The sequence below is a fragment of the Danio rerio genome, chromosome 18 (genome assembly GCF_049306965.1).
Source record: "Danio rerio strain Tuebingen ecotype United States chromosome 18, GRCz12tu, whole genome shotgun sequence".
NCBI lineage: Eukaryota > Metazoa > Chordata > Actinopteri > Cypriniformes > Danionidae > Danio > Danio rerio.
The window spans coordinates 7532552-7544764 of record NC_133193.1 but is presented as its reverse complement, the minus strand read 5'-3'; the positions used below and the strand labels follow the sequence as shown (position 1 = coordinate 7544764).

At 38.3% G+C, this 12213-nt stretch overlaps 1 protein-coding gene across 4 annotated transcripts in view; it reads right to left on the bottom strand.

The window, feature by feature from the left end:
- Positions 1-12213, bottom strand: part of ptprq (protein tyrosine phosphatase receptor type Q) — a 137308-nt gene that overhangs the window by 26648 nt on the left and 98447 nt on the right. For all 4 annotated transcript variants that reach the window (XM_073930217.1, XM_073930216.1, XM_073930218.1 and 1 more), the window contains 7 exons: positions 11013-11288; positions 10730-10881; positions 10491-10632; positions 8011-8292; positions 4610-4936; positions 281-399; positions 15-201 (listed from right to left, as the gene is read on the bottom strand). In XM_073930217.1, coding sequence (XP_073786318.1) covers positions 15-201; positions 281-399; positions 4610-4936; positions 8011-8292; positions 10491-10632; positions 10730-10881; positions 11013-11288 — 1485 coding nt within the window. The remainder of the gene's footprint in view (positions 1-14; positions 202-280; positions 400-4609; positions 4937-8010; positions 8293-10490; positions 10633-10729; positions 10882-11012; positions 11289-12213) is intronic.

Here is a 12213-nt window from a genome sequence, read left to right as displayed (position 1 = left end):
ACAAATAAGCTCACCATCCTCCAAGGTTCTGATGAGGACAGGTTCAGATGCTTTGCCGTCTCTGCGAGCGTTGGAGAGTGGCCCGGTGAAGGCGGTGATGGTAACAGAGTGCAGAGTAAATGCACTCAGGTTCCCGACAATCACTGTCCTGATCTCTTCTGAATGCCGCACTAAAGTTATGTTATATCCCGAACCGTCCAGCTGTGACAAAGAAAGAGTTAAGCAAGACCTGTTTAGAAGTGAACAAATAAATGATGAACTGTCAAATTCGTTAACTCACAGCAGTGATGTCGATGATGTATGATGTGGGCCCCGAGATGACTGATGGTTTGTCCCACTCAATCTTCAACCCATTGGCAGAAGGAACCACAGAGATAGCGCCAGGAGGAGCGTCAGGGTCTAAGACAAAAGCAACAAAGAGGAAAGGTTATTGCACATTGAATCCAAATTTTTTGTCTGTAATTTTCGCATAATAAAAAAAAAAATTCGACCTTGTGTCAATCGTATTGACACACTGCCTCCGAAACTTTTGGGTGTCATATTTTTACAGTTTTTTCACATCCGAAAAAGTACTTTGAGAGGTGTTTTGACAGTTCAGAGTCACCGTGCAAGCAAAAGGCAAAATGAAGTCACATGAGCCACAGATAATGTTATGACACAATGTTTGGCCTGTTTTCAGAATGGATTAATTAATACGCATCGGATTCAGAGTGGAAGTTTTGTGTATGTGACAATTTTATTGGATATGAATACGAAAGAAACACATATGAAAATTTCAGTGGTCATACTGCAACTAAATTTGCTCTTTAGTTGACATTCTGTACCTAATCTAGTTCTGCACATACATAGTTAATAAGACAGTAATTTACACGACTAGCACAACTCCTAAATTAAAGAAATATACCACAGGTTAAACATACTCACCATTTGCTCACTCTGGTTCAAAATCAGTTTGAGCATCGTTCTTCTGCTGAACACAGAAGCAGATATTTTGAAGTATGCTGAAAACTGGTTTTCACTGACATCCATAGTAGGAAATAAATACACAATGGAAGTCAATTGTTGACGGTTTCCAACATTTTTTAAAATATCTGCTTTTGTGTTCAACAGAAGAAAGCATAACTTAACTTTTGGGTGAACTATCTCTTTAACTTCCCACATACACAATTTAAAGCTTCAGAGCGACGATCAGATTTAAATAAAACAGACCAAAAATAAATCATTGTACAGCGTGTGTTTTTACAGGACATATTTGGAAAGTATTTGGATGTGCATACTAAAATGCATGGCGGCACTTTAAAGAATGTTGTTGGTTCAAGACCCGGCTGGACCAGTTGGCATTTTTGTGTGGGTCTCTCCGTGTTTAAGTGGCTTTCTTCCAGGTGCTCCGGTTTCCCTCACAGTCCAAAGACATGCAGTTTAGGTGAATTGGATAAACTAAATTGGTTGTAGTGTATGAGTGTGTGAATGTGAGTGTGTATGGGTGTTTCCCAGTATTGGTTCGCGGCTGAAAAGGCATCCACTGCATAAAACATATGCTGGAATAGTTGGCGGTTTATTACGCTGTGGCGACCCCTGATAAATTAGGGACTAAGCTGCAAGAAAATGAATGAATGAATAGTAAAATGCCTTTGCAGCATTTATGTTTAGGGATGATTACGCATAAATATGTTTACAAGTTTGAGACTAATCATCCCATATCCATGCGGTTTTTATTATTAAGAGACACACATCTCTGATGAGCGTTAAAATATGGTTACTAACTATAGTAGTACAAAAAAACCCATTATGCATTTATGAAGTGTGCTTCACACAAGTAAGTGGGTTTGACAAACCACCTGTAAAACACTCTTCTCTCTAAAAAAACACTTTCCTCTCCTTACTCTAACACTTAATTATTTGAGCACTAACAGTTCCTTTGTATAATTAACACTTCTTGTGTGTATTGCCTCTTCTTGTTGAATTGCTGAATGCCTCCTCTAGGACCAAGGTGTCTGCTAAAAAGTTTTTGTAAATGTAAATGTACATCCAGTTAAAATGACTCTGTAAATGACTGAACTTAGTATTCAAAACACACTTTAAGTATTTAAACACACTCCTGTATTTAAACGTGACTGTCAGTCCTGAAACTTTACTGTGCATGTGGCCTGTATAGTGTGCATGTGACAACCCAAGGGACATCTTACACTGTAGCTCAAAAGCTCTGGAGGATTATTAAATGTTCCCTGCACAGCCACAAACTTCTGATGTTTCTCCCACACAGAATCAAAAGAGCGCTCTCTACAAAGGGCAAATGTGTGGAAAATCTGTTGAGAAATCTTGAATCAAAGCTAATGGACCAGGCTGAGTTTCAACAACAGTCCATTGATTTTCAGTATGGAGCTAAAGCTGTGAGAACGCTGCTCTGATTCACAAGATCCCCAAACACTGCGGATATTTCATAACAGCATCTAACAAAATGAAAACTCTAGTGTGTTTCAAACACAATGAAACCCATGCATTGTTGTTATGCTGTGTTACTTTTTTCTTAAAATGTATCACTTTAAGGTTGTTTAAAGGGACAGTTCAGGCAAAAATAACAATTGTCAACATTTACACACCACCCTCCACTTGTTTCAAACCTGTTTGAGTTTCATTCTTCTGTTGAACACAAAGGAAGATATACTGAAGAATGCTGGAAGAATCACCCATTGACTTTCATAGTATGGCTGTTTTTCCCCCCAACATTCTTTAGAGTATCTTTTTTTTGTGTACACCAGAAGAAAGAACTTATAAAAGCTTAGAACCACTTGACTGTGAGGAAATGGTGAAGAAATTTAGATTTTAGGGTGAACTAGCCCTTTAAAAAATACTGCTAAAACAAAACTTAGTTAATTTTGAGACAACTAAAAAAATAATAATGCATGATGTCTATTTACATGTTCTACTCAATTTATTATTAACTGAATAATGCATGATGTCTACTAACATGTCTTATCCATTTTTATTTACCAAATCCATTTATATATGTATATAATATATTCTTAAATTTTCTATATATTGCTGAACTAATTGATTTTAGAAACTATAAATATGTTCAATTAAAAAACAACATTAAGCTATAGATATTGTGTTATTTTTCTATTAAGCTAGTATGTTTGAAACATTGTAATGAGTACTTAAAATACACTCACCGCCACTTTATTAGGTACACCTTACTATTAACGGCTTAGTTGCCGACTGAACTGCCTTAATCCTTTACAGATTTAACAAGGTACTGGAAATATTCCTCAAAGATTGTGGTCCATATCAACATGATAGCATCATGCAGTTGCTGCAGATTTGTCAGCTGCACATCACTGACGCGAATCTCCCGTTCCACCACATCCCAAAGGTGCTCTATTGGATTGATCCTGGTGACTGTGGAGGCCATTTGAGTACAGTGAACTCATTGTCATCTTCAAGAAACCAATCTAAGATGATTCATGCTTCATGACATAGTGCGTTATCTTGCTGGAAGTAACCATCAGGTGATGGGTTCACTGTAGTTATAAAGGGATGGACATGATCAGCATCAATATTCAGGTCGGCTGTGGCATTAACACTATGCTCAGTAGGTACTAATGGACCCAAAGTGTGCCAAGAAAATTTCCCCCACACCATTAATCCACCACCACCAGCCTGAACCTTGCTACAAGGCAGGATGGATCCATGCTTTTATGTTGTTGATGCCAAATTCTGACCCAACCATCCGAATGTGGCAGCAGAAATAAACGTAACTAATGGATATTTTGGTTACTGTTGCCTTTCTATCAGCTGGAACTAGTCTGGCCATTCTCCTCTGGTGTCAACTCGGTATTTGCGGCCACAGAACTTACTGAGCTTACTAGATATTTTTCCTCTAGGTGTACCTAATAAAGTGGCCGGTGAGTGTATTTTGCTTTTTACATGCCCTTTACAGCATAGAATTTATTAAAATAAAAGTAAAATAACATTCATTACAACTTGATTTAAATAAACATCTAAATAGTTTTGCATTTTGTGACATTTTTAGTTGAAAAAGTCTTTTTCATATATATATATTTCATAATTTCTTAAAAATAGTGTAGACGTCTCATCTTTGTCTCCTGAACCCAATCTTGTGTCTCGTCTTGTCACACCCCTACTATCCATCCATCCATCCATCCATCCATCCATCCATCCATCCATCCATCCATCCATCCCTCCCTCCCTCCCTCCCTCCCTCCCTCCCTCCCTCCCTCCATCCATCCATCCATCCATCCATCCATCCATCCATCCATCCATCCATCCATCCATCCATCCATCCATCCATCCATCCATCCATCCATCCATCCATCCATCCATCTATCTATCTATCTATCTATCTATCTATCTATCTATCTATCTATCTATCTATCTATCTATCTATCTATCTATCTATCTATCTATCTATCAAGCAGTGATTATCCAAATTGTAGGAAGAAGGAATTTATCATAAATATGTGAATTTATAATAATATCTAACTTATCTGCACTATGTAAGACTCAAGCATTAATCATAAAGATATGAAATCATGAAAATATGAAAGAGATTGGATTACTCTTTTACATATGAAGGTGTTTAACATACTTCCTGCGAGCGTCTGTGTGTAGATCCACTCTGAAGGCTCTCCGGCTCCAGCTCTGGTGAAGGCCACGACCCTGATACGATACTGTCTGTATTTGAGCAGAGAGGTCAGTGTGGCTCTGGTGGTTTCTCCTTCAACCCATTCCAAGATCTGAGCCTCCATACAAGACTCCACTTGCTGCTGCTGCCGCTCACAGTTTCTGGATAATTGCTCGATCTCTACATTGTAACCCTGCAAAAGACCTGGCACATGAACGGGACGCTGCCAGCTTACAGACACACTGTCAGAGGTGACGTCCGTAACGGTCAGCGAATGGGAGGGACCGGGAACTGCCGAAGGAGAAAGAAAACAGTGTTGAATTTTTTGTGTTTGTGAATGTAAAGAGGAATGTAAAGATAGAAAAGATTGAGATGCCAATACATCGCAAAAAAAGAAGCAATTCTGTACTGCCTGAAACGATTCAACATTAAAGGGCACATAGTTTACCCCTTTTTTATGATTTAATATTAACATTATGGTTCTTCTGAGGGTGCCAGTTTAGGTTCAATTCAAAACACAGTTCAGATGTTTTTATTATGATGTGTTAAAAAGGGTTATGTTGGGGTCGTGTACACAGCTCGCTGTTTTAGGGGTGTGTTGCTTCACATTAAAATTAGTTTCAAATTAACGTAACATAGGGGCGGAGCCAAGAGCTCCCCCGCTCTGTGTTTGGCAACAAACAGGCAGACAGAGAGAAGCAGCATGAGTGAGAGAACCAGCGTTCAGCCGTACATGTACGACTCGAACACAGACCAAGCAGAGGGTAAACAATCATTTGTGTCTTTGTATAGTTTTACAGCCAACTGTGTGCTAGTTTAAAGTTCCGAGCTTGTACACCGAGACTAATAACTGAATTAACACTGAATTAACTTTGACTGAGCCGCGACACGGCACACCAGACACAGACATTTGCATGTTATTTAAAATGAAACTATGGGGTAAATGCTGAAGCATGCTAATAGGACTTTTAATTTGCCAGTAACCTGGGTTAAGCGCTTCCAGCGAACAGTATGCCAATGCAAAAACTGGCACGTTTAAGGTCTGCTTTCTTTAAAAATCAGCGATCTCCATTAGCTGAGTGATATCCGATTTAAAGTGGGTCTCAGATTGTACTAGAGGCGCTGCATTAAATTACATTTCCCCCGCCATATCTTTATAATATGAGCATTTATTTTACCCCAGTATATTCAATGGAGCTTCTGCGTTAGCCTGCCGATTCTGACGGGCGCGTGCGAGTAAACAGCTTTTTGTCTCGTTTTACGCTTGAGCAACCAAATAAATGCTAAAGTTTATTTAACTGAATGTATTATAATGACATTACAACATCGATGCTGTATAAGGAACCGTATAAAATGGAAAAAAGTTCACAATAACAGGTCACCGGAAGTGTATCAGCATGGGAACAGCACTAGCTCGGCATAAACCCTATTCAGATAGTGCTTTGTGGCACGGCAGAAACAGGAAGTGTCCTGAATCATGGCTGGGCGCCGCGGACAGCCGACGACTTGAAGCACTGTTGTGTGTACACTGATAGAAACCTATGCTTAGAATTCGAAAATCCATGGCCCTGCATGGCGCAACGCTGCACGTCACCAAGCGGCGCTTCTGGTGTGCGACCTGCAGGCAAGTTTGTTATTTTATTTCCAATGGAGCGGCACTCACGTGAGGCAAAGACGCTCGCACTTTCCAGCTGCACCTAGTTAAGATCACACTCACAGGGAGCTTCTGTGACTGCACAAAATGCAAATGGCTGAAGTTTAAGATAGACGCATTGAAAAGTACATTAGTTTGCAAACCTACCTACGAACAAACTAAGTTACAAATGTAGAAATATAAATTTATATCATCTAATTTCAAATTAACAATAATCTACGTATAACTAAAAAGTTATATTCTCTGGTTTTTAATTATATAATTTCATTAACATCCCAGCTAGGAAGGACATTAACCTTTTGTCTTTCTGATTACAGGCTAAGCCAATGTAATGCAAATTGTCAGTTTCACAGCATGGGGTGTCTATTGTTTTCTCTTTTCGATCAAATGGTCAGGCGGTTTCTGTGTCCAGAACATGATGAGATTAGGCCTGAAAAAGCAGTTTACCCTGCCGACCACAACTCTTAATTTGCATACTTTGTTTAGCTATATCCCCTCCTCCTAAGAACACAATATAGCCATGAAATCTTTGACTAATTCAGACTTGTGTGAGACTTGGATGAGACTTGTAAAAGAACTTGCAGACTGCGGACCTCTAGTAGGCTTTTGCAGACACATGGAAATCTAAAAGACGCTGTATGACTGCAGATTAACCAACACGTCTCAATAAAGGAATTCTGCTTGTTTCGAGTCTCCTGGACTGGGTTCTTCTCTTTCTTTTCACTCATTTATTTTTTTTACAACACAAACAACAATTCCGATGAGAGCGATCATGTGGTGAATGTTGATCTTGTGTTGAGCTTGTGGAAATATAAATTTATATCCTCCCATTTTAAATGAACAATAATCTACGTATAACTAAAAGGTTATATTCTCTGGTTTTAATTATATAATTTCGTTAACATCCCAGCTAGGAGGGACATTAACCTTTTGTCTTTCTGACTAGAGGCTAAGCCAAAGTAATGCAAATTGTCATTTTCACAGCATGGTTGTGTCTATTGTTTTCTCTTTTCGATCAACTGGTCAGGCGGTTTCTGTCTCCAGAACATGTTGAGATCAGGCCTGAAAAAGCAGTTTACCCTGCCGACCACAACTCTTAATGTGCATGCTTTGTTTAGACATATCCCCTCCTCCTAAGAACACAATATATACATGAAATCTTTGTCTTAATTCAGACTTGTGTGAGAGACTTGTGAGAGACTTGTGAAAGAACTTGCAGACTGCGGACCTCTAGTAGGCTCTTGCAGACACATGGACATCTTAAAGACGCTGTATGACTGCAGATTAACCAACACGTCTCAATAAAGGAATTCTGCTTGTTTCGAGTCTCCTGGACTGGGTTCTCTCTTCTTTTTCATCATTTATTTTTTTTACAACAAGCCCAATGAGCCTCACACGCTGAAAATGGCGGACATGAATCAACAAATTGAGCATATGGTGATGCGCCTGTCAATCAATATTGGTGGGGGGGCGCACTCCTACGCCTAGCTACGGTTAAGTTGAAGAAAAAAGGACTGGGTGTGTTTATATCACCCCAATATGACCGTCTATACACTATACCTACACACATGTCTGTCCTAACAGCTTGTAAAGTAGATTTTTTACTATAGGTGCCCTTTAATTCATGTCTTACTTCTTGTACAGGTTTGTGTATTTATATACAGTTGAAGTGCAGTTGAAAACTATGAAAGCCACAGTTCAGCTGCAGTACCTGACTCTGGTGGAGTGTGTGCGCTGCAGTTTGCTTCTTCTCCCACACCGGCTGAATTTACTGCAGCCACAGTGATGAGGTAGAAAGCGTGAGGTGAAAGGCCAGTGAGCGTGTGAGCCACAGTGTGTGTGAGGACCACAGGGTGAGCCTCATCCTCCAGATCTCCAGAGCGAATGAGGTAATACAGGATCTCTCCATTAGGGTGATCCGGAAGCTCCCATTCCATGTAGACTGAATCCCAATCCAATCCAGAGCAGCTCAGATTCCCAACAGCATCTGACACTGCAATAAACAAATTATAGAAATAGATATTTTTATTATTTTATTCTTTATTATATAAATATCCTTCAGTTTTGAACAGAAAAGGATTGTGCAGTTTAATGTGCAGTTATTTGTTATTTTAAAATTGACAAACTGAGATTTTTAAAGAATACAATAATAGTTTTATTCATCAGGGATGCATTAAATTAATCTTCTGATCTTTCTATACAACTATGGAACTATGGAGCTATGGAACTGGACTTACAGGATCCATTAGTTAAGGGTTTTTGGAAGCATATGAGAAGCAAATGAAATATAATATGCAAAATAACAATGGATTATGTGAAATGGTAAAGTGTTTCTGTATTTAAATTAGGTTTTTCATACATACATAAGCAAAATCAAAATATATAATTTACATTTGTCACTTCCATATGGAGAGCCAAATTATAAATTTACAAAATAAATTAAAATAGATGAAGTTCTAGTCAATCTAGTCAATCACTACATAAATGTTGAGGCACATAAATAAATAAATAAATAAATAAATAAATAAATAAATAAATATGCATCCAACCAAATAAAGCATATCTATAATATGGTTGGAAAAGGCTAAGTTAATTTTTTTTCACTGAACAAGTGAAGAGAATGATCATTTAAATACAGAAATTAATTTCCACGTTGCATATTACGTTTCAAAATAAATATTGCTACACAAATGCTTTTATATGGGTTTGAGTAAAACATTACTAGTTGTTTTATTCTATAAAGGTCTGTTAGCATGTTTTCCAAATTTATCTACCAACTGCTCATTAACGCAAATTTCTAATCAGCTAATCACATGGCAACAACTTGCATTTAGGCATGTAGACATGGTCAAGATGATCTGCTGCAGTTCAAACTAAGCATCAGAATGGGGAAGAAAGGTGATTTACAGTAAGTGACTTTGAATGTGGGATGGCTATTGGTGCCAGATGGGCTGGTTTGAGTATTTCAGAAACTGCTGATCTACTGGGATTTTCATGCACAACCATCTCTAGGGTTTACAGAGAATGGTCCAAATAAGAAAAAATATACAGTGAGCGGCAGTTCTGTGGGCGCAAATGCCTTGTTGATGCCAGAGGTCAGAGGAGAATGGCAAGACTTGTTCCAGCTGATAGAAAGGCAACAATAAACCCCCGTTACAAGCAGAAGAGAATCTTGAGGTGGATGGGCTACAGCAGCAGAAGACCACACCGGGTGCCACTCCTGTCAGTTAAGAACAGGAAACTGAGGCTACAATTTAAACAGGCTCACCAAAATTGGACAATAGAAGATTGAAAAAATGTTGCCTGGTCTGATGAGTCTCGATTTCTGCTGTGACATTCAGATAGTAGGGTCAGAATATGTGGGAAAACATATATTTCTCAGATGATGTTTAACAGAGCAAAGACATTTTCAAGGTCATGTTTGTTTTATTTTGGCTAGAATAAAAGCAGTTTAGAATTTTTTAAAAACCATTTTAAGGTCAAAATTATTAGCCCATTTAAGCTATATATTTTTTCGATAGTCTACAGAACAAACCATCATTATACAATAACTTGCCTAATTACCCTAACCTGCCTAGTTACCCTAATTAACCTAGTTAAGCCTTTAATCGTCACTTTAAGCTGTATAGAAGTGTCTTGAAAAATATCTAGGACAAAATTATGCACTGTCATCATGACAAAAAATACAAATAAATAAGTTATTAGAAATGAGTTATGAAAACTATTATGTTTAGAAATGTGTTGATGTGTTGTAAAGTCTTCTCTCCATTAAACAGAAATTGGGGGTAAAAAATAATCAGGGGTGCGAATAATTTAGGGGGGCTTATAATGCTGACTTCAACTATACATATATATATATATATATATATATATATATATATATATATATATATATATATATATATATATATATATATATATATATTATATGAACGTTTTTACTCCAAATATTGATTTCTAATTTGTTCTGAAGTAAAAACATTGGCATTATGTTGTCTAAATTAACACAAACCTGGTAATTATGGTACTTTTCTTATTTTATGTAAAAATACTCTAAATTACTTTTATGTTAATTTTAAAAGATATGTCATCAGCAGTTAAAGCAAAATATAAGTGGCCCCTTATTTTTTTCCTTATCTGCATATCAGAGAATCATTAAAACAGTGAAATGCATCAGTGAATATGTATTACCTGATTCATTGGTGGTGAATAAGACAGGCAGGCTGTACTGATCTCCATTTCCTGCTCTAGTGAATGTGCACACACTGATTTCATATGAATTATGAGGTTTGAAGCCACCCAGTTCTGCTTGTGTGGACGCATCAGATGAGTTCTTGGGAAAAATGGGAGCATTTAAGTTTCATTAACCATTCAGAAAAATATATCATCACATTATATACTGTGTAGAGATGTACGTATGTGTGCCGTACCTGGTATCTGAAAGAGTCTGTATTCAATTCCAGTATTCTGAATCCGTAAAGCTGTACAACTCCATTCGGCTCTGGACTTGGTTCCCACTGAAGCCACACTGAATTTGCAGTGTGGTTAAATATAGTCAGATTGCGTGGCGGAGACATCGGGCCTGAACACATTGGGCATTACACACATTAAGCCTGGACACTTGGATTTGCAAAGCAGGTGATATCAAATAAATTCCACATTCAAACGTTAAGAGCAGTTCCCCCTGAGCAGAAATAGTGGTGCGTCTCTGACCTGCTTCATCAGTATGTAGTGAAAGAACCACCGGGGGGCCGGTACCGACACGAGTGACCGCAGCGATGGAGAGATTGTATGGTGTAAACGGAGTGAGTTCTGACAGCACCAGATGTGTCTCAGAGGTGTAGTTTTTGTTGGAGGTGGAAGGACCCTGTAAATTCACAGCATACTCTATAATCTCGCCATTAGCCTCCACTGGGGGAAACCACGACACCTGGATGGAGGTGCTGGAGAGATTCTTGTTTGATCCAGACAATGGAGGAGAACTCGGAACTGTAAGAATACAGACACATAAATGTACTATTAAAGGTAACACTGGCATCATTGATAAATATGGGGAAAAATAAAAAAAGGGTCTTGTTCTTTTGCTAAATCCTAAACTCATCATACAGTATCTTAATTAAAACCTAAGGTAAAAAAAATAATGTTCTGTAATATGCCCTCTGGAAACTGGTAGTGTTTGTGTTTTTTTTTTAATGATCTGACTCTTATTAACAGACAGCCTAACTTTCCAGTTTTCACTTACTTTTCCAGCCTTTCTGAAGAGACTGAATCCTTCCAACAGTGCTGACATTCAGTGTCACATTGAAAAAACAAAATAATGAAATAGCAGCCTTGAGTCCTGATCTAAACCTGATTAAAAAAACTCTAATAAAAAGCTAATAAGGACCTAGTCTAGTCAGCAAACAGTAGGTCCTGTGGCTGCAGACGTGTTTAAGTCATTCAGAGACATTCATTCATTCATTCATTCATTCATTCAACTATCCACCCACCCATCCATCCATCCATCCATCCATCCATCCATCCATCCATCCATCCATCCATCCATCCATCCATCCATCCATCCATCCATCCATCCATCCATCCATCCATCCATCCATTCATTCATTCATTCATTCATTCATTCATTCATCCATTCATTTTCTTTTCGGTTTAGTCTCTTTATTAATCTAGGGCCAACTTATCCAGCATATGTTTTACGCAGTGGATGCCCTTCCAGCTGCAACCCATCTCTGGGAAACATCCATACACACCCATATACACTATGGATAATTTCACAAAACTCCAACACACTAAACGGCAACTGACCCTGCCGAAGCTCGAACCAGCAACCTTCTTGCTGTGAAACGACTGCACTACCTACTGCGCCACCACTTTGCCCATTTAGAGACACTTCCTACAAATACTTCATCTGTAA